This window comes from Arachis ipaensis, chromosome B10, assembly GCF_059453495.1.
Source record: "Arachis ipaensis isolate K30076 ecotype BB chromosome B10, ASM5945349v1, whole genome shotgun sequence".
NCBI lineage: Eukaryota > Viridiplantae > Streptophyta > Magnoliopsida > Fabales > Fabaceae > Arachis > Arachis ipaensis.
Genome location: NC_142435.1, coordinates 139,295,074 through 139,319,525, shown reverse-complemented (window position 1 = coordinate 139,319,525; position 24,452 = coordinate 139,295,074). Strand labels below are relative to the sequence as shown.

At 34.1% G+C, this 24,452-nt stretch overlaps 1 protein-coding gene across 1 annotated transcript; it reads left to right on the top strand.

Annotated features, from left to right (window-relative positions):
* Window positions 1-18,122: 18,122 nt before the first annotated feature.
* LOC148581898 (uncharacterized) lies at window positions 18,123-19,984 on the top strand. Its single transcript, XM_088494390.1, has 3 exons — window positions 18,123-18,272; window positions 18,684-18,840; window positions 19,155-19,984. Exons 1-3 carry the CDS (start codon window positions 18,123-18,125, stop codon window positions 19,982-19,984), a joined length of 1,137 nt encoding a protein of 378 aa, XP_088350516.1.
* The last annotated feature ends 4,468 nt before the right edge of the window (window positions 19,985-24,452 follow it).

The window sequence follows — 24,452 nt, the reverse complement described above, 5'->3', positions numbered from 1 at the left end:
TGTGAAACCTATAGTTATCTAAGACCAATTCATTCACATGAAAATTAGGGATTCTTCTAACAATTTATGGTGGTTCACGGCTGTTTATGGAAGTCTAAATCTTGCAAAAAGAAAAAGGTTATAGAGTCAACTTGAGGAGCTGGCAGTTTGTATACATGAACCATAGTGCATAGATGGAGACTTTAATTCGATCCTTGACATGGGCCATATGTCGGTTTAGAAATTTCTCAAAAAGAATCTCGTTGCAAGTATAGTTCCAAACCAACAAATGACCCCGTATCAGAGTTTAATTTGTTTGTCACGAATGCAAACTAATAAAAATTGAGAGTATTAGATCTTGGGTCGTCTCTCAAAATGAATTTCAGCGAGGTGTGTGTATTATCGGTTATGAGAATAAATGACAAGAAAGTAAAGCTAACAACTAGAGTGATATAAATGCTAAAAGACACCCCTGGCAAGGATTGAGAGTCAAGGCTTCCTATCCAAGTCATTGACCACAAACATGGCAACTACCTAGAGTTAATCCTATTTTGTCACATTGGGAGAAAGTCAAATAGGCATAGTCAGTCTTAATCCATAGGTCTTACTCGTTAATGAAAACAAGATTAATTAAAATCTTTAAATTATCAATCAATTCGGACATTAACGACTCAAGCTCACCTAAATCCTCAATTTCAAGCCAAGAGTGCTAACATTCTACTCTAAAACTACACCAAGTATTTTGTCAAACACTTGGTGTGCATAAAAGAAAAGTATAGTAAATTGCAATAATAATAAAATCTAAAGCTACCAAATGCGAGAAAACAATAACAATAACTCAAACAAGCATAAAAAAATATAAAACATCAAATTACATTAAAAAGAAATAAAATCAACAAGAGAGTTCATAAATTAAAATTAACCAAAATTAGATAAACTAACAAGCAATACTAGAAAAATTCAGACAATGAAAACAAGGAAATATAAGCAAATCTATCCTAAAATAATAATTGAAACCTAAATTAGGAGAAAAACTAAACTTAAAATCCTAAATTTTAGAGAGAAAAGAGAGCTTCTCTCTCTAGAATTTTATCTTAAAACATGGCCTAAAACTATATTAATGGCTCCCCTATGATCCTTCTAGAGAATAGTTTCAAATACTTCAGAAATGAGTTGGATTGGGTCCAAGAAAGCCTTGAAATCGCAATCCATGTGTTCACTTAAGTAAATCACGTGCCACCAATCATGCGTACGCATCTACCATGCGTACGCGCAACTTGAGATTTATGCGTATGCATAAGGCATGCGTATGCATGGCCATGAGGAACTCCAATCTCCATTTCTTCATGGATTCTCCACTTTTGCATGCTTTTTTTCCACTTCTTCAAGCCATCTTTGCCTTCTAAGTCTAAAATCACTCAACAAACATATCAAGATATCGAATAGAATTGAAGTGAATTAAATTTGATAATTTTTAAGCATAAAAAGCAAGTTTTTCATCACTAAGTACAATTAGGAGAAATTCACAAAACGATGTTATTTCAGTGAATAAATGCAAGATAAGTTGATAAAATCCACTCATTTCAACCTAAAATTTATCATAAAATAGTGGTTTATCAATTCTCTCTCTCAATGATATGGATGGAAGTTTCCAACTCTCTCAAGACCATGATAAGTTTAATTCGTGCATTAACATGTGTGGAGTTAACGATTTGGGTTTTATGGAACCACCATTTACTTGGCAAAGAGGGAACACTAAACGAAGACTTGACCGCTACTTATGTAATATGGATTTCACAAACTATTTTCCTAATGCTGGAGTTAAACACCTACCTAAATTGAAGTTGGATCATCTTTCTATCATTTTCGATCTTCAATTGACAAATTTAGCCAAGAAGAAAAGACATTTCAGGCTCCTTGCTCCTTGCCTATTGCACAAGGATTATGGTAACCTCATAAAGAACAACTGGTTTAAAGAAGGAGATCTTCTCAGCACTGCTTCTTTCATTGAGAAAGCCAAAATTTAGAATAAGGATGTTTTTGGTCACATTTTAAGGAAAAAGAATCGCATAATAATTCACGTGAAAGGAATAAATCGCAGGATCACTTTTTGTTTTAACCCATTTTTAGAGAAATTACAAAAGGACTTTTGGAAGAAGTATGATTAGATACTTTCACCAAAAAACCAATGGACGGAGAGGAAGAAATAAAGCTATGGCTCTTAAAGATAATGATGACGATTGGATTGATAACCCTACCATTCTAAAAAAATGGGTGTATCTTTTTTAAAAAAGTTATATACTTTTGATGATAATTATTCTCCTTTTTCGATTATAGGTTCTTTCTCAAAATTTTCAGAGCATGATAAATACAGAATTAGAATAAGACCTACAATCGATGAAGTCAGAAATGCGGTCTTTAGTATGGGAGGGTGGAAAGTTCTGGGAAAAGATGGCCTACCAGCTAAGTTCTTTCAATTTTTTTGGGATACCATTAAAAAATCTCTTTTTGTTTGGGTTTAGAAAATTTTTAAGGATCCTGAACACATTAAGGACGTTAATCAAACTTTAATCTCTATAATTCCTAAATTTCAAGCTCTTGAAAATTTTGCTAATTTTATACCTATTAGCCTTTGTAATGTTTATTATAAAATTATTACAAAGGTTATTGCTGAAAGATTAAAGCATCATATGCCTACTCTTATTGCCAACAATCAAGCTAGCTTTGTTCCAAGTAGAGTGAGTCCTGACAATATTCTTATTGCCCAAAAGGTTATTCATACGATGAGAAATAAGTGAATTGGAATAGGCCTCACGACTATCAAGATAGATTTGGGAAGGCATATGACAGATTGAATTGGAACTCTGTAATCGACACCCTCAAAGACTACAACATTTTAGATAATGTGATCAAGATCATTTTCTACTACGTGACGACCCCTGTGATGAATCTTCTCTGGAATGGCTCGCCATCGGAGAAGTTCAATCCCACGAGAGGAATTAGATAGGAGATCTCCTTTTTCCTTACCTTTTTTGTTTTATGTATTGAAAAGACTGTTACATCTCATTTTTCCCTTGTTAATAGTAAAAAATGAAAGCTTAGTACCCTATCTAAAGGAGGACCTCAGTTATCTCATCTTTATTTTGCATATAATCTGGTGTTATTTGGCCAAACTAGTAGAGAGCAAGCGCAAATTATCAAAAAATCCTTGAGGATTTTCTATGGAAGCTCAGGTCAAAGAGTAAATTTTCAGAAATCGTGTGTTTTCTTTTTGAATAATGTCAACATCTCAGTCAAGCAGGATCTCATCTCTCACTTAGGTATTAACCTCATAAATAACTTGAAAAAATATCTAGGTGTGCCGCTCATTCATGAAAGATGTACGAAGCAGCATTTTCAGATTATTCTAGACAAAATGCACAACAAGCTCAACTCATGAAATATGAAGACTCTATCCCAAGTATGTGATGCAGACCATGAAAGTCTCTAAAGCATTTGCAACCAAGTTGATAAGATTTATAGGAATTTTCTTTGGGGTTCTAATACAGAAAGGAACAAAATCCACCTCCTAAATTGGGATGCTGTGTGCAAACCAAAAAAATAGAGACGAGTTGGGTTTGAGAATAGCACAAGAATCAAATACTATATACCTCATAAAGTTTGCTTGAGGTCTAGTTACAATGGAGGATACTCTTTGGGTCAAGATTATGAAATCAAAGTATAGTTGCAGGAAAGGTACTATTTCTAAAGTTCATCTGATGTCTAAGTGTTCAAATGTTTAGAAAGACAGTTAAAATTTGGAGCCAATTCAAAACAAACATCATTTGGAGAATAGAAAATGGTGAATCCATCAAATTCTGGGATGATCATTGTATCCTGGGCATTAAAATTCTAAGACCGTTTGCTACAAGAAGCCTTGAAGAAAACATTTCGATAGATAAAGTTAGCGAATTTTCATATCAGAATGGAAACTGGATTTGAGAGATTTTAAATCAGGCTATTCCATAAGACATTATGGATATTATCAAAACAATGAAGGCCCCTCACAAAGACTTCGGTTCTGATGCTAGCTTGGCTACCTGAATCTAATGGAGACTTTCCCATGAAATCAACATATAAGGAATTTTTTGTCAATGATGAGCTACTAGAAAACTATTTAAACGATATATGAAAGTTGAAGCTACTGCAGGTTAAACAATTTTACTTTGCTTATCATGTACGAGACTCTACTAACAAATTCTATAAGAAAAAAAGGACTTACCAATGATGACAGTTGCCCTGGTTAGGAAGAGACACTACTCCATATGCTTTACGATTGTCCCTTTATCCATAGCACTTGGAATAGTAGTGTCGACATCACTCTACAACCAGATTTTTTCAACCAAAATTAAACCTCCTAACCTGATTGTATAGGAACATGTGTCTGAGTGTTCAAACGCAAAGTGGAACCTCGTGGCCCATCTTTTTTTGTCACAATCTGCAATGTAGCATAGAAAAGCAAAAAGGAGTTGATTTTTAATCAAGATAGAACAACTAGTTGATTTTTAACCAAAAAAACAAAAATTATTTTTAATAATTTCATAAAAATGTACCTCAAATCTCTTTTAGTTATAAGTGTGAAATACAAAAATATTAAAAAATTTGGTATTTTATATAAATGTAGGACCGATCTACAAATATACAATACGATAGAAATAAATTACAAATATTTTTTTAATTCAAAATATATTATTAGAAGAAGCCGAATTACAAATAAATCTATTTTAAAATTTGAAAAACATAATTTAAGGATACCAATGTTAGAAACAAGAGAGAGATCTGAGAAAAGTGTTTTGTGTATTATTCAAGTTGATTCCAAAGTACAATGTACAAGAGGTATATATAGGTGCCAGAAGAATCAAAGTAACAAAAGCATAGAATCCTACAATTAATATACAGATATGCTATATAAATATAAACGATACTAAATGATCTAAAATGATTCTAATGATTCTCTAACATCCCCCCTCAAACTCAAGTGGGAGCTAAGGATACCATCTTGAGTTTGGATAACAAAGTCCGGAAACGAGTCGGGTGATGAGCTTTTGTGAAGATATCAGCGGTCTGATCCAGTGTTCCAACAGCAATGAGACGAATAGCATCAATAAGGATACATTGTCGAACAAAATGACAATCAATGTCAATGTGTTTGGTGCGTTCATGAAAGACATCATTATGGGCAACTTGAATAGCACTGCGGTTATCACAAAAAATATCAGTAGGGGACGACTGAGGAGCACCCAAATCTTCGAGAAGCCAACGAATCGAGATAACTTCAGCAGTGGTGTCAGCGAGGGCACGATACTCAGCCTCTATGCTTGATCAAGCAGTGAACGTTTGCTTCTTAACACGCCAAGAGATAAGAGCATCTCCAAGAAACAAACAGTAACCAGTAGTAGAACGACGATCAGTGGGATCACCAGCCCAATCAGCATTTGAGTATGCCTGAAGGGACAAAGAGGAATGGGCAGAAAAATAAAGGCCATGAAATAGAGTTCCTTTGATGTAGCGAAGAATGCGAAGAACTGTCGCATAGTGAGTAGTACGAGGGACTGACAAGAACTGGCTAAGTACATGAACTGGATAGGCAATGTCTGGTCGGGTGACAGTTAAGTAGACGAGTCCTCCAACTAGCTGTCGATAGAGAGTAGGATTATCCAAAATAGTGCCATCCATAGGAGTAAATCGAACATTAGGCTCAAGAGGAGTAGACTCAATGCGACTATCTGTAATTCCGGCTCGAGCAAGAAGATCTGAAGCATATTTAGCTTGAGAGAGATAGATGCCATCATCGGTGGATATGACTTCTAGACCAAGAAAATAGCTGAGAGAACCAAGATCTTTCATCTCAAAAGTACGCTGAAGGGACGCCTTGAGATCAGGGATACCATCAGCATCATCTCCAGTAATGATCATGTCATCAACATACAGAAGTAGAAGAACAACTCCACGTTCACTTTTACGAATAAAGAGAGCATTCTCATGAGGACTGCAAGTGAAACCAAGACTGCATATGGTGGTGCTGAACTTGTCAAACCATTCACGAGGAGCTTGCTTAAGCCCATAGAGTGCCTTGCGAAGGAGACAAACTTTTCCAGAAGGACAAGAATAACCTGGAGGGGGTTTTATATAGACCTTCTGTTTCAAATCTCCATTAAGAAATGCATTCTTCACATCCATCTGACTGAGAGACCATTTTCTGACCGCAGCAATGGCAAGAAGAGCTCGAACAGATGTGAGACGAGCAACAGGAGCAAAAGTCTCTTCATAGTTAATACCATACTCTTACATACAACCATGAGCAACCAATCGTGCCTTATAATGGTCAATAGAACCATCAGAGCGAGTTTTAATCTTGTATACCCATCTGCTTCCCACAACTTCTTGATTAGAAGGAGAATCAACCAAGTCTCAAGTGTGTGCTTTTTCAAGTGCCTGTATTTCTTCCTACATTGCTTGTTGCCAATTTGGATTTGTGGAGGCTTCTCTGAATGACTTAGGTTCATGTTGATGAAGAATAGTAGAAAAGCAATGATAATCAAGAAGATAAGGAGGCAGATTTCTCACCCGGGAACAGCGAGTGGAAGTAGGAGGCATGACGGTAGGAGTAGGAGCGTCGTCTGGTCCGGAATCATCGGGAGATGGAGAAGGCGGAAGAACAGGAGGCTGTGGAGGGTGACCTGTAGAATCATCACTAGGAAAATGATCAATATTGGGGTTAGTGAAAAAAGGCAACTAAGTAGGAGGAATAGACTCAAAGGAGGAGAACCGAGAAAACATGTGATGCTCCCAGAAGACAACATGACGAGATATATAAATACGTTTAGAGAGAGGATCCCAACAACGATAACCCTTGTGTTCAGTGCCATAACCAAGAAAACAACACATACGAGTCCGATGTTCAAGTTTACTATGTTCATGAGGCTGAAGAAGAACAAAACAGACAACCAAAAACTCGAAGAGAACTATAATCTGAAAAGGTACGATAAAGACGCTCAAAGGGAGTAACATTACCAAGAACAGAATAAGGGAGTCTATTGATAATATGAACAGCAGTAAGAATAGCTTCACCCCAAGTACGCTCAGGACATGAAGAAGAAAGAAGCATTGCATGAACAAAGTCAAGAATGTGACGGTGTTTGCGTTCAGCTCGGTCATTTTGTTGAGACGTACCAGGGCAAGAAAACTCAGACAAGGTACCCTATTCTGCAAGAAAGGTTAAGAGTTTGGAATCACGGTTTTCCATAGCATTATCACGGCGAAAAACCTTAATGACCTTGGAAAACTAAGTTTTAATCATAGTGGCAAAGTTGATATAAATCTGAGGTAACTCATGGCAATTGGTCATCAAATAAACCCAAGTAAAGCGTGAATAATCATCAATGAAAACAACAAAGTATTGAGCTCCTCCCATAGAAGTGGTGGGAGCGGGACCCCAAACATCAGAGTGAATGAGATCAAAGGGAGAGCAAGCAAGAGAGAAATTATTGTGAAAAGATAAAGCAGGTTGTTTGGCAGTTTGACAAGAAATGCAATCAAAAGATTCATTAGCAACCTGACCTAAAACACCTTGAGACACAAGAGGACGCAATTTTCCTAAGGAGCTGTGGGCAAGACGTTGATGCCATAAGTGAAGGGTAGGTATTGAAGAAGCAGCACAGAGATTTTGTACAGGAGGAATATGGAGATTCTCGACTTCAAACAACCTTCCAACCTTACATCCAGTCTCGATGACTTGTCCCGTTCGACGATCCTGTACACGACAGCCAGAGATAGAAAAAGTGACATCAAAATCCAAATCAACAAGTTGACCAACAGAAATAAGATTAAAGTTTAAGTTGGGAATAAAATAAGTATCAGAAAGATGAAGAGTCGACTGGGAGATAGAACCCTTGTGTGTTGCGTGCAAGAGGAAACCATTAGCAGTATTGACAGAAGGGCCATTTGTAGTGGTCGACAAAGACGAGAAGAGATTACGCAATGGAGACATGTGATTAAAGCATCTCGAGTCAAAATACCATTTAGAATTACCTGGAGGAGTCGAAAGAGCAGCAGGTGTATTACCAGAAAGGGAGATAAGATGTTGAAGAAGAGACGTAATATCAGATAGAGAGACAGGAGATGAGTTGAGAGGGGCAGAGGTGGTAGATTCAGGAGTAGCATCAACAACAGAAGCAGGCGCAGGACGTGGTGGCGAGTAGGACATGTAGTAATCAAATTTCCTGAGAGCTTGCAATAATGGCAGAACAGTTGTGAATAATGGTAGCTAATATGACCTTTCTGGTGGCATGTGCGACATTCAACAGAGGGACAGACGGTGAAAAAGTACCCAAAACGTTTACAATTTTGACAGAATTTATCATTTCTGTGTGTGGTAGCAAAAACAGCTGACTTTTCCATAATAGCAGATACAAAGATCACAGAGAGGAGAGAAAAACTGTAACTTGGGAGCCAAAAACGAGAAAATAGAGGGCAAAATCGAAAAGAGCTCATCAAAAAACCTTAGGGAGGGTCCCACTAGTGCCACATCAGCTGCCACATCGGATGACACGTCAGCTGCCACGTCAGCAAGAGGGAACACATGGCGCTACGGGATTGGAGGAGCAGGACACGTCAGGGCTGACGGGGCGGGGTGCCACGCGGGTAGAGGAACGGATCGGGTCGGCACGCGGGTCAATCTCGGGTCGAGAAAGCAACGCTGTGACATGTGGCAGAAGCGGAGCCGTTGATCTGGGGCGCTGATCCAACGGCGCTGGAGGCGTCTAGAAGGAGAACTGCTGAACGCGGACAGGCAACTTTGAGCGACGCGTCTGGCGGCTTCCGGCGATGATTCCGGTGGCGTTGGAAAGCCTGCAACGAGAAGAAGACGAGGGTGGCGGCGGTGACGAACCAAAGCATCGGGAAGGAGCCGAAAACGGAGGACAAAGTACTGCCGGTGAAACAAGATAAAAGAGCTAGAAACCAATTGTTTCTGAAAAAAAAAAAAAAACAACCTAAACTCTTGATACCATGTTAGAAACAAGAGAGAATCTGAGAAAAGTGTTTTGTGTATTATTCAGGTTGATTCCAAAGTACATTGTAAAAGAAGTATATATAAGTGCTAGAAGAATCAAAGTAATAAAATCATAGAATTCTATAATTAATATACAGATATGCTATATAAATTATAAACGATACTAACTGATCTAAAATGATTCTAATGATTCTCTAACAACCAAATTGTACCAAATTCACATCATGATATTTTACTCTTGTAATTTCATTTTCCTGTGATTCAATAATATAGAGCCCATATTTTAATTAATTTCCGACTTATTCTATACAACAAGAAAATTTGATTTTGTGGTGTTCTTATAGTTTTTTTTATTTATTTTATTCTATTTAATTTCAATTCTGATTCATTTTATAATATATATAACTAGATATTATTATATAATTAGTCTAATTATATGATTTATATCTTCTTGGATACTTAGATATTAAATTATTATTTAAAAGATTTATATAGAGAATGCATGAATATAAAACAGAATTAAAGATAATGTATCAAAATTAATTAATATAAAATACAACATACGTAATGCTGTTTTTTTTTTCCCTTCCCTTGCTGATTCATGGCATGCCATATGTTTTTTCACGTACCATAGAGAGATTGTCCCAGAAAATATGAGATCGTTCAAAAATCCTCTTTAAGAAGTGGGACACCTCAAACATTATTAAATTAGTAGCTGCAACTTGCAATTAGCCAACTATTTTTGCTTTCCGTTCTAATTATATATTATGCTTAGTCAAAAGACGTGTATGGAAGTTTATTAGGTCCATTTATATACGTAACGTAAAATTTAATTTTGATATACAGTAATTTTTTATAGGTATATTTAATTATATATAATATTATATGGTTAAAAATAATTATTTTTTATACAAATCGTATAAATAATCATATAAAAATAGATGTAATTAGATAATTATATAAAATATTTTATATTTTAATTGCATCAAAATCAACCCTATGTAATGTATTGGACTGAGAACGTCAATTATTTTTACGTAGAAAAAACTAAAATTGGAGGGAAGAAGAAGTGAAAAACTATGGCCATTATCACCAACTAGCGGCTCAACATGTCACCTGCATTTTTATTATTTGTAAGAGATTAATTTTTATATTTTTATTTTTAAAATTATAAATTTAATAAAATAATTTAAAATTTAAAATAAATACTATTTAAAAATAAATATAAAAATTTTTAAGTTATTTAAATTTTAAAACATATAAAATTTACAAATTTAAATTAAATAAAATATTAAAAAAATTTTATTATATTATTATTATCTGTAACAAAATAATGATAAACATTTATAAAATAATTATTTATAAATATTATATAAGTTTATTTATTTATTTTTTTAAGGATTGAGACTCGAATTCAAAATTTCTAGATTAGAATGGGAAATTATGTCATTTGAACTTTGAAGCAAAGATAAAATATTATATTCAAAGCATTCTTTATCTTCATGAATAATTCTAAATTGACCGATTCAATTTATTAAATTATCTTTAATTTTATTATTTTTTTCAAATTATTAATTTATACTTTTATTATATTTTTTCATTGTATCACACAATATTATTTCTCTTATTATTATTCTATACATATATCTGTTATTGTCTCAGCGCAACTATTATATTCCCTTGTTCTCCCTTTTTTTTCTTCTCCTCCTACCTTTTCTTCACCCGATTGTAATTAATTATCACCAAATACAATTATCACAATTTTCAATCCGATCTATTACTTTGACTATAACCATCCATTATATTAACTTTTATGAGTTGTTAAGTGTTATTAAAGAATTTATTTTTGTCTCTTTTAAATATCTCGATGTATAAAAATAATAGTTTTTTATTGACGTGCATGATAAGTAATTTTATTGTTTTATTAATAAAAAATTTAAGATATAAAGCATTAAAAAATTTTGTTCAAATTATCAAAATTTAATGTTAGTAATCCTAAAAACTAATATTAAAATATATTAATTTTAATTAATATAATAAAAATAGTATATTATTGTAAGTTTTTAACTAATAATTATAAATTTAAGTTACAATTTAATATGATACCTTAAAACAGATGGTTGTCATTACTTTTCATATTTGACTGCTATTATATAAGTTTTACGTTTGCTCTATTGTGCACATTAATTAAACTATACTTTATTATTTTATTTTATATGTTTTGAAATAATGCGATCGTACTATAAGGATGACATTAATTTTTATAACTAATGCGAATCTTTTTACTATTTTATTTGTCATTTAATTACTATTCATAAAAAAAATTACTTAAAGCAAAATACTATATAAAGAAAGATAGAAAACTTTTGAATTTATCATTTAAGTTTGTTTTTTAATTCTCACTTGATATTACTCAAATTTAATAGGTGGATGGTAATGATTCTTTTTATTAGTTAAAAAATTTTAACACCCTCTTTGTCTCTCTTTTGCTTTCTCAATTTTATTAAAATATCACATCTTTTCATTTTATCTTAAAAGTTTCATGTTTTCTTTTATATTAAAGCATTACGGTTTATTATATTATTATATATTATTTTTGTACCACAAAACAAAAGATGAAATTTTATATCTTTTTTTTATTATTTTATTTTATTTTGGCTATTTAAATTAGTATGTATATGATCAACATATTTTTTTATTAGTTATGCAATATTTTTACAATATTTTTTTTAGTTCCAATTAATATGCATTTAAAAAATTATCTTTAAATCCTAATCCATGTAATTCAAAGATCATTGCATTTATATTTTCTAAAATTTAAAAAAAATAAAAAAATTTTGTATTATTATAATTAGTTGAATGGAGAAATAATAATGATCGCATTATAATTTTAATTAATAAAATAAAATAATTTATCAATTTATATTAAATTATTAATTTTAGTTACACTTAAAAGTGAATAATACTTTAAAATTAACTAAAAAAAATTTTAAAAATCTTACGTGAATCAACATATATATAAAATATTATGTGAAGATAAGTATAAACATCAGGATAGTCAATAAGTAATTACGAAAGAATAAAAAAGAATAAAAAATACTTGTAAATTCTAAGAGTTGAAATAGTAAAAAAAATGAGAAAGAAAAAGTTAGATATTTATTGGGTTATTCCTCTTGATTCTTGAATAGGATAGAATTGAAAAAATGTAAAGACAGAATTAGAACATAATTTGAATACTAAATTGATAATTTTGGAAGAGAATTCTCGAATAAATAAATAAATAATATTAAAAATAATTAAATAAAAAATTAAAGAGATGAAATATTAGACTTAATTACTCATTTAAAAAATTTAAATTATATTTTCACAGTTTTTAATTATTATTTATGCAAGAAAAAAAAAGACATATTAAAAAAAATAAAATTTTGATTGAAATTACAACTTAATCCTTGATATTAGATTTTTTTACTACAATTCTTTCTCTCCTTCTCCTCGCTATATTTTTATTTTCAAACATTAGTGCTATAATTCTAGCTACCACAAAAATCAACTACATATAAAAATTTTTAAAAATATAATAACAATACTTTAGAATAAATAAATAAATAAATCATATTTGATTAAAAATAAACTAAACAAAAATTACAAATTAAAATAGAATTAATAAAATTCTAAACTAAGATTTAAAACAAAACTAAAAAATGACTAATTTGTGGCAAATAATAGAATCAATAATCATGTAAAATAAAATGTGACCTAACAAAATGAAAGATGTTATGAATAAAAAATATTAACTAATTAATATTATACGGAACACTTTTAACTTATTTTTAAATATATGATATATGAAAATCAGCAATAAAACTAATATATATTTATCTAAAAAGTTACAAAACAAATGATTAATGATTATATCAATTAAATAATAATATTATAAATAAAAATTTTAATTTATTATTTTATAATATTATTTTTTAAAAATGCATGTATGCATATAATGAATTTTCTATTTATATTTGTTAAAAGTTGAGACCGAATCACAAAGTACGTAATGAGTACTGAACCATATAAATTTATACTATTTTTTTCTTGTCTTCATTCCTTCTAAAGTATACTTTTTTTTTTCAAATTAAAAATCACTTTGTTCTTAATTTTTTACGTAAACCATATTAATGCAAAAAATATATACTTCATCTACTCTCAATCTTTCTTTGGCTATGCCTTAATCCAGTATAAATAAACATCTTTCGTACTATCACAAATTATTAAAAGATTATAACCACTTTTCTTATAGTTATCATAAAAATGGAAGAATTTTTGGTATGGTTAATTATGAGTCGATTTTTTTTAAACAAAAAAATAAAAATATTATATAATTAATTTAATAAATAGAAAAAGATACAAAGAGATAAAAAAAGTTGACAAAGACATGAAAGAAGAGAATGGAATAAGAAAGAAGACGAAGTGATTAAAAAAAGTTATGCGTGAAATAGAAAAGTAACCGCGATAGAAATAAAGAAAAGTTAATTGATAATTTACTTTTTTGATTTTTTTTAAATAAAAGGTTATATCAGTTACTTTTTGTTAATAGGTTTAAAATGGAAAAGCGAAAATTAAACACTAAAATCTCCTATGTAATGTATTGTACTGAGAACATCAATTATTTTAAGGTTAAATTACACAGTTAGTCCCTACACTTTTAGTGAAATTGTAAATTGGTCCCCATAGTTTAAAAGTTTGTAATTGGGTCCCTGAAAAAAATAAAATTTGTAATTGGGTCCCTACCGTTCAAACACCGTTTGATTTAACGAAATATTCCTCAGTATATTCGCTATTTTAAGCATGTGAGTTGCACGTGTTTAACAGTAAGGACTAATTTACAATTTTAGTAAAATTATAGGGACCAACACTATAATTCAACTATTTAAAAATGACAAAAAAATCCCTAACCCATCCCACCCCCTCCTCAGTCCTCTCACTGTCACTTCTCCACTTTCCAAAACAGAGAAAAAATCCCTAACCCATCCCACCCCCTCCCCAGCGTCATGAATTGAAGGAACACGTTGCTCCTCAACACTCTCCTCTTTCTCTTCATCTTCAACTCCATTTCTCTCTTCCTTTACTTCCTCACATACTCTTCCAATTTTTTACGCTCCAATGCCAACCTTCACAATCAAATTTCTCTCTTAAGATCACAGCAACAACAACAATCGCACCATCACTCTTCAAAGCCATGGCCAATTCTCCCTTCTTACCCGCTCCTGTGAAGGCTACTTCGGGAACGGCTTCGGTGGGGACTCATTGGCGGTGAACACACGGCAAATAACGTTGCTGCGGGGAGCGGCGCCACCGTGGTAGGGGAACTCCTCCCAGCTGAAGGCTTCTACGACGTTGTTGAAGTCAGAAGGGTTTTGGATCGGGAAACCTAACTCCATCGTAAACCTCATTTTGTTGAAATCTGGATCTCCAAGAAGAAGGAGAAGTAGAAGGAGGAGAGTGCTGTAGATGCATTGGCAAAGTGTGCATGGTTGATGTTGTTTGCTTCCTTTCTAGGGAAGACAACCTCTTGTCTCCCTCTCAAGCTCTCAAAGCTTCTCTTTCTGTTATTCTCACTCAACCTTTCTCTCTGCTTCTTCTTGAAATGTTAGACCTCATATTTTTCTTCAATTTTCTGAATCTGAAATTTTAACTCATAGTAGATAAAGTGAATTTAGATTTTAATTACTGAGACTTGTTTACTAGAAGCAATTAATCTAATTCTCCAAGGAGCACAGATTATAGCAGCAACAAGAAAGAGTAGGGTGGGGGAAAGGAAACGCGTTTTGGGGGTTGGGGGAGGGGGAACCGAAAGGAAACATGAAGGGGGAGGGGAGGGAGAGGGGAAAGGGGAAAGGAAGAGGGGGAAGGGGGGAGGGGGAAGGGGGACGGCGCCGGCTAAGCTTGGAGGGGGACCCCGTCGGCGCTGCTTCTTCCTCTATGACTGTCTCTGCTTCTTCTTCTGCTTGAGCCTCTGCTTCTTCTTCTATTACTGCCTCTACTTCTATTTCTGTGACTGCTTCAGTTTCTGATTTTGATTTGTTTTTTGATTTTATTGTTGTTGTGTGTTGATTTGGTTGTTGAGTTGAATTTCTGGTTGTTTGATTTGTTGAAATGTTATCTTTCTGGGATTGTTGTTGTTGAAGCCCTATTGTTGTTGTTAAAAAAGAAGAACAGAAAAATTCTAAAGAGAGGAGGAAGAAAAGAAAAAGGAGAAAAGAGGAAGAAGAGGACATTATGGTAAATGTGCATTTTTTTACGGTAAATGTTATTGAGGATCTAATTACAAAATTTAATTTTATTTAGGGACTCAATTACAAACTTTTAAAATGTAGGGACCAATTTGTAATTTCAGTGAAAATATAGGGACTAACGGTATAATTTAACCTTATTTTAAAGTAGAAAAATCTAAGATTGGGGGGAAGAAAAAGTGAAAAACCATGGCCATTATCACCAATAAGACAACCAAGATATAATTATATAAACTAGGTTGGTAAAATACTTGTAAAATATATAGACTTCTCTCAAACTTCCAACGGTTTTAATACATAAAACAAAAGTGTTAATATATTTATTTCATTTAATTTTATTAAATACATTCATATTTTACAATTGAGGTCAATTATAACAAAAATTTAGGTTTTTATGTATATTTTTGATATATATAAATCAACTCGACAGATCATCAAAAGATTAATTCGTTGTAGATCTGATTTATTCAAAAGTCTACTAATTAATAAATTGCTATCGATACAAAATTTTATTTAAACAAACGAGTTCATCAAGTTAATTTTAGTAGGGAAAGAGTTAGATGAAATATTAGAAGTAAAAAATATACAATAAATAAAATTAAAATAAAATTTAAAGGGACTAAACTGAAAATTAAATATAATTTATATGTAAAAATAAAAAAATGTCGCCTTTTTATATAAATAAATAAAATAAAATAATTATTTTCTTAAATTCGCATAAAAAATTTCTATCACCAAAATGCGACCATTGGCACCTGCGAAATAAAATTGCATATCACTTAGTCATGGCGCCCGCAAATTAAAAAGTAGAATCAGCTTTTTGGACCTGGCCGTTGACACCGGCAAAATGGGACGCTTGGAAAATGGAGCCAATGATCATTTTTCTGCTGTCGCACGCATGGGCCACATCTGTCGTGGCCCCTACAAATTGGATCATATTTGTGGTGGCGCATGCAAAATGTCGTTCCCGGTTGGCTTCTGATAATAACCAACAATTTTCCTGAAGTATTTATTCCCTTTGTCATGCAATGCTGATTTTTTCGGCTCATTTATTTAGTTATGAATTTAGAATATGTGTTATACTTGGATATGAAAAGTTGGTGGGTTTTTGAAAGATATGGAGTTGATTTTTTTTTAAATTAAAAAATACAAATCAGAGACTCAGTTTTATAGGGGTTAGAAAACTTAGGGTCAGATTTTAGTAATGTAAAATTTAAATTAGAGAGGGGATATATCGGTGCCTCCAATTTGTGTGGAGTCAAAAAATTTTTTTAGAAGGAGCAAATTGGAGGGTAAGTTTGGATTTAAAAATATTTTATAAAATACAAAATTAAAATCTGTGGGTCAGTTTTCCAAATTTAAAAAAATTTTAATTCATTAAAATTGTAAACTGAGGGTCAGATTTGTAATATATAATACACTCCGCATCCCGCTTGCGTAAATTTCGTCTTCTTCAATTCATCTTCTTCTTTGTTCTAAGACCGTGTTCATTTTGTTTATTTTTTATTTTTGCAACTTTGAAGTAATGCTGAGAGGAGAGACATTGTTTTAAAAAAATGGAGGATAGAGTTATATTAAAATTATATTATCATGGTGAGATATTATTACAAACACCCGAGGGAGTAAGATTTGTATGTGAGAATCCATGTGATGTTATTGTTCCTTTTACAATACCATTTGAAGAACTAAAAGGTGTTATTTGTGAAAGAATAGATCCGCATATACCGAAGATGATATCGAGTATTTTATACCAGTATCCTGTATCAGTGTTTGGTGGGTTCGTTTATTACCAAACGAAGTATGTCATGGATGAAGGGAGCATGCAAGAGATGTTTCAGTCTACTACGAAATAAAGTCGATCACGAGTGTCATTTATCGAGCTGTACATTGAGTTCCAACAATTTGAAGCCGATCAAAATATCGAATGGAGATATTACAACAGTGACAGCGAGGATGAGTTTGAAAGCAACTATGAGATTGTTGAGCCAAACGAAAATGATGATGAAGCTGATGACACCATGGAGAAGATGTGGCGGAAGTGACAAATGCACTAACAAACTAGCAACCGTTCGAAAAGCCATCTTTTATGCACGCATTGGATCTGGAGGCTATGCATGCACTAGAATATCCTGAACACTTTAATGCAGGTATGTAATTTAGATAATTATATATTAACTTTATGATATAAATAATTAAATTTGACGTTAAATAGTATCATTATTGTTAAGTTCTGTATGCAATTAATGATGTGTAACTGTATTTGTAGAGTTAAAATATAAATTGCACTATTATATATTATTATTGAAGACAATTAGTATGATTATTATTATCCTGATGTGAATAAATTGTTTGTATTTAAATTATATATATATATATATATATATATATATATTAAAGTTAAATTGTATTTAAGAATTATATGTTTATATAATTTATATTATGAATATTTATATATTTATTTTTGTATGTCTAAATTTAAAATCTATGTATATATTTATTTAAATTTAGATAATATATTGATATTATTATATAACCGTATATAACATTCTTACATTATATTATACGATTATCGAATAATATAATTTATATTCTTTTGTTAACATAAAAATGATATATTTACGTGGATGGATGGATATATTAATGTATTTTTATATTAATATCTTATTATAAATTTATATATGTATAATTTGTTTAATGATATTTTATGTATTTATATATACTTGTATATGTACTTTTGTGAACTTATGTCATGATATTGTTGTAGCAGAGCCTCCGGTTGTAACAGATGGTGAATTTGTGATGGGATGGAATTTAGTTCTCGTGAATCTGTGATTGCGGCAATTAAAGATTATGCTATCCGTAGAGGCATAGATTACCGGGTGTATGAATCAGAACCCCAAACATTCTATGCCAAATGTACACAGTACAGAATAAGTTGTGATTGGTTGATTAGGGTTAGCATGATTTAGAGGAAGTATTGTTGGGAGATTAAGAGATATAATGGTAGTCACACTTGCCCTAGATCTAGTATTTCTCAAGACCATTTCAAGTTGGATTCAATCACAATTGCAGAAGCCATTAAACCATTGGTAGAGGCTGACCCATCCATAAAGGTAAAATCTGTCATCGCTGAAGTTCAATCAAAGTTTAATTACACTATAAGTTATCGCAAAGTATGGTTGGCAAAGCAAAAGTCTATTGAAAAAATATTTGGAGGTTGGGAGGCTTCCTATGAAGCTCTGCCTATATGGTTTGAAGCCATGTATGCTAAGGAGCCATCAGCAGCCGTCCACTTTGAGACCATGTCTTGTTATCAGGGAGATAATTTGGTTCCTAATATTCGGGTGCTACATCGGATTTTCTAGAGTTATTACCCTTGCATTAGAGCATTCAGGTACTGCAAACCAGTTGTACAGGTAGACGGGACTCATTTATATGGAAAATATAAGGGTTGTCTGTTGGTGGCGGTTTCACAGGATGAAAACAACAATATCATGCCCATTGCATTTGCTATTGTCGAGGGTGAGACTTCTGATGCGTGGTATTTTTTTCTTAGTAATTTGTGACGACATGTGGTGACACGGGATGGTGTGGGCCTTATCTCTGATCGACACGATTCTATAAGTTCGGCTGTGGCTCGCAGTAATGGAGCTTGGTCACCTCCGAGAGCTTTCCACATGTTCTGCATCAGGCATATAGAGTCTAATTTTTTGAGAAAATTTAAGGCACCATATCTCCAAAAGCTTATCGTCAACATAGGTAAATAAAATAAATACATAGTTTACATGTTACAGTTACCGTCATTGTAATATATGTCTTATTTTTCGATGTCGCAGGGTACTCTAGGACAGTGCGTGAATACCAGTTGCGTCACGGACGTTTATGCGAGCGGGGTGAGGCATACTCAAGGTGGCTGGACAAAATTCGTCGTGAACAGTATGCTTTGGCATTCGATGGTGGATATCGATGGGGTCATATGACTACAAATTTAGTGGAGTGCATTAATTCGGTATTGAAAGGGGCACGTAATATCCCAATTACTGCACTTGTAAAGGCAACATTTTACAGACTAAATGAGTTATTCACCAGGAAAAAGGTTGAAGCTGAGGCTCGAATTAATGCTGGTTATGTGTTCTCTGAGATCGTGACCTCCAAATTGCATGCAAATCAACGCACAGCCAGAAACATTCAGGTTAATTGCTTTGAGAGTCAAAATGAAGTATTTGAGGTGCGTGAGATGTCCAGCGACCTCGAGTTTGCAGTTGATCTACGTCAGCGTCGTTGTGACTGTAGTAAAGTCCAAGTGGACCACATGCCATGTCGCCATGTCTTTGCTTGCTGTGCAAATCAACAATTGGATTGGCAGGTATACGTTCATGATGTTTATAGGATAGACCAGGTCCGAAAGGTTTATAGAGCTAGGTTTAGACCACTTGGGAATCCCACCACATGGCCTATGTATGATGGACCTCGGTTTGTACCAAATTCTTTTTTGAAGCGAGTGACAAAGGGTCGGCCAAAGATAACCCGATTCTTGAATGAGATGGACAGAAAAATGTTACGCGGTCCAAGGTGCTGTAAGCAATGTAGGGTCGAGGGCCACAGTCATAGTAGATACCGACAAGTTGGTGGTTCTAGTGCAGGCAGTGCTGCTCAGAATGCCTGAATGTCATTATGGTGGCATTTTGAATTTGTAAAATTTATATATTTTATGTCCTATCAAATACATTATGTTGCCACTTTGTCAATTTATATTAAACTAACAAACACTATGTCCTTCAAAACATTCTAATCATGCTACTTATAAAAGTCCAAATATTTCCTACACAAAGTCCATATCTTTTTTACACAAAGTCCATATATTTCTTATACAAAATCTAAATATTTCTTACACAAAGTCTAACATTCTACTTTCTCATTGCCCACTTGACATCTTTGCAAAACTTCTTGCAATTTTTTGCGACATTCGTAAATGCAAACGGTGTGAATCTATTTGTACTCCGCTGTGGAGGATCAGCTCTTAGGTTATATCCTTTGCCTCCAACATATGGAGATGCGGTCCCACTTGCTCATGTACTTGCCCCACCTAAAGAAAAATTTAAGATAACATATATATCAACCTACTAGCAATATACAATCACAATAAAGTATTCTGTTAAGATAACATATATATCAACCTACAAGTAATATTCAGCACTAATAAAGTATACTGTAAAGATATCAACCTATTAAGGGTTACGTTACCTGTACTAGGTCCAGGGTCATCACCCCAGTCATTGTCTTTACCATGTCCACCATCATCGACCTCATTGTCCTTTTCCTCCTCATCGTCGTCATCATCATCCTCGTCATCACCCTCGGGGGAGTCTTCCAAATAGTCAACATCATCAATGTCATTATCCCTCATACTCTCCTCGATAAGACCCATTTGGATGCAACGGGAGTTTCCGCTATTAATAATACCTCGACCGCCATCACTCCTACTTGAGTCAACAGACAATCTGCCTCCAGAATTTTCTGAAGGTGAACGAAACCGAATTCGGGTATCCAATGACCTCTGACCTTGGGTTAGGACATTCAGGTACGTCGATTTGGGTGGGGGTACTTCACTCAAATTACACGACTGTGATTGACCCGCTTCTGTAGCCATGAAGCCAAGCAGCTGGTTAAATGATGCTTGGTCCCCAGTTTCAAAGTGCGATACATATGAAACATATGGATTTGAATTCGATTAGAATGACGGTGTAAAAGGCGATGAGCAATAAGTCTGAGGAATATACGGATTTGAAGACGGCTGAGGTTGCTCCTGTAGTGGTGTTGACTGTGGAGGTTGTTGCCTTTGTAATGATGGCTGTGACTCGGGCTGGTGTGGCTGATTTGGGTTAGTACACCCTCTTGATTTTCTTGTAAGACCAGATCAGACAAGTGCAAATGAGTCCCATATTTTCCTCGATACCAAGACATGTAAAGATCTAACGGATGATGCAAAGGCACAGGCTCATGAATTAGGACAAGATTATATCGGTTGGTCCACTGCATTATCCAAAATCTGTATGTGACGGACCAATCCAAGTTTTTAGGTCCGGTTAAAATCTCACCACGTTGGCCATCTAGAGACCTCTCCTGATGTGGGACACCCTGTACGAACCCGAATTGTCTCCTACACCTATCGGTTGCATGCTACTCAAGAGTCTTAAATGATATCAACGGTATGGTTGCACTCCAAATTTCTGATTGACTACGATATCTTCTAGAATGACATCTGCCTCTATCCGATCAACACTGTAAGGTTCCCACACAAACTGGATTGGATAAAAAAATATTATTATCCAGTGCATAATACAAACGCATCAACAAACATGTATATTCAAATGTTTCTATATCAATAAATGAGAACACACCTGGACTTCCTGAACCTCATCTAACAATCCCCTAAAATAAGCAACAGTATGATATCTATATGGCCAATTATGATGCTCCCAGTTACGCCATCTGTTAACATTTTTTTCATTACTAAACTTTCAAACTAGATATTGCAATACAAAGTAACAAATTACTCAATATCATTTGACAATTGATATTACCAGTTAGCCAGTGGAAAGAACTGCGGAGTTCCAGGAATCGGGGCAAGCAACGGCATACGAATCCAAGCCCAGATATGCAACAATGTCAGTGGACCATCTATCTCTTTACAATCAAATCGAGATGCTCTACATAATGCTTTGTACAAGTGTGCTAGGGATGCCGATCCCCAGCTAATTTCGCGTATCCGTGAGAAGTCACAAAGCAATGGAAGAAATTTCTGTGAACTACTGACCCAGACTTATCAGCAAATAAGATTGACCCAAACAACAACAATATATGGCATTTTACGTACTTTTCCATGGCAAATCGATCATTTAAAATTAATCCTTCTTTCACATTTCTAATCCAGGTCATCTTGATGAAACTTCCTCTGGAATCACTGGTTGTCGGTGCAACTCCAAATTGATGTAAGCATTCGGCTTCCATGGCCTCCTGACTAGTCATGGTTGTTCCTGTCATGGGAAGACGATTTATCGGAATACCTAGGATTAGAGCTATATCCTCCAACGTAACGGCGCACTCACCAGTCGGGAGATGGAATGTATGAGGATCTGGATGCCATCTCTCTACTAGAGTTGTTACCAAAGCTGACTGATGTAACACTCTACTACACAAAGTTTTACGCTTAAGTCGTAGAATAGAGGTAGTATGGTGTTACAAAGCTCCAAACAGTAAACTGTATACATAATAGTGGGAAAAAGATAATATAATAGGAGCCTTGAAAACGGGTAAAACAAAATCGCGAAAGAAAAAGCGCAACATTCAAGGAATAGGATTACTTGTGTGCTAAGAAACCTAATAGGAAATGATAAAGATAATCAAGAGAGTAAAGGAAAGCCAAGAAAATAGCATAACTAACTCCTGTCTCAGCCTGCGAAGCCAAGGCTGGTCAGAGAATATATATACATACATATACAGATATCCCAAAATACTCAAAACTCAAAATAAGGTCCTAGCTCTCCCTTAACCTCTATGAGGAAAAAAATAAACAAGTTTTTTAGAGAGCAAACTAGATACATATTTACATATATACAAGCAAAAACCCAAAATACACCCAGGAATTACTTCGCTTCAAAGATCCAGACGCCTAGCGAGGAGCCTCTCGACCTGCATCTGAAAAATAACAACACAGTATGGGGTGAGAACCAGAGGTTCTCAGCATGGTAAAGGTGCCACGCGGATAATAAATAAGGTCCTAGGAATGCCAGAGGCAATCCTAGAACTCCGTCATACAATTGTAAAACTTAATTGCTAAATAGAAGCTATAAATATGTGTAGGTAATCTAAACCTGCCTAAACTTACTCAATTTTAAACCTAACATAACACCAAACCATTTCACCCTATCCTCCATCCCCCCGTCATCCATAATTCAGCAGAGACAAGCAATCAAATAAGTTCACGCACAAGTAATAAGCAGGTAGTGCAAATAGCAAGTATAACAGATAGCAGGAGGTATATATTCAATTAGACAAACCCAGGAAATGCATAGCAATCAAAACAAACAAATGCACATGATGCATGCCTGTCCTATGGCTGATGAGGCTCATCAGTCAGTTATCCAGCCAACCCGACAAGTCCGAAAACCTTAGATTGTCCCCCGTCACGCATCCCATGAGTCTATGCATAGGTTTTACATTCATATATCATTCAAATCACTCACTAGGGGCTATCCATACCAGGGAATTCATACGTACCCGGTCACCCTTACGATGTAGGGTCAACAGAGTATTGAGATTCTACCTGGAACACATGGTGGCAAGCCACGGTTCTTACCCAGGGAAACTCGTATCTCAGATATCATTATTCATAAGCCATTTCATAATCATAATCATTATTTAATCATTCATCAAAGCCATTGCATATTAACTTCATTCAATAACAACTTCCCTTTCACACTTCTCTTCATATTTACCTTTTTTTTTCACTCCTAAGTTACCTCAAACTCCTAACTTCTGCTATTTACTAAACTTACTAGTAGGATCTAGGATTAACAGGGCAAAAATAGGAGGTTTAGGGTTTAAAATTATGTTTAGAACAGAAATATAAAGGTGCTGGAAAATAGGGCGTGTGCGTACGCACACACCTGTGCGTGCGCACAACCCAAAAAGAAAGCAGGATGTGTGCGTACGCATGTATGTGTGTGTGCGCACATATCACTTTGTGTGCAAGCGCCTGATCTGTGCTAGCCCCACCAACAGAAGCTCTAACTTGGTGTGTGCGTGCGGACAGGGGCGTGCGTACGCACACTTTACAAAAAAATACCAAGTGTGCATGCGCACAGAGGCGTGCGTACGCACAAGTAAAATTTTGCTTCTGTTGGGTGCGTGCGCATAGACCTGTGCGTGGGCACACACACCAGAAAACCTGGTTCTGCTGCAATATTCAAAAATCCAGTTTTTTGCACCAAATTTCCGGCATCCATAACTTTCTCTACAAAATTCGGTTTTCCGCAAACTTTATATTAATCTCAAGCTTGTTAAACACTCTTTAATTTAAAATAAACCTCATCTTTATTCAAAATTTGTAGAGCAAGATATAGACTGCCAAA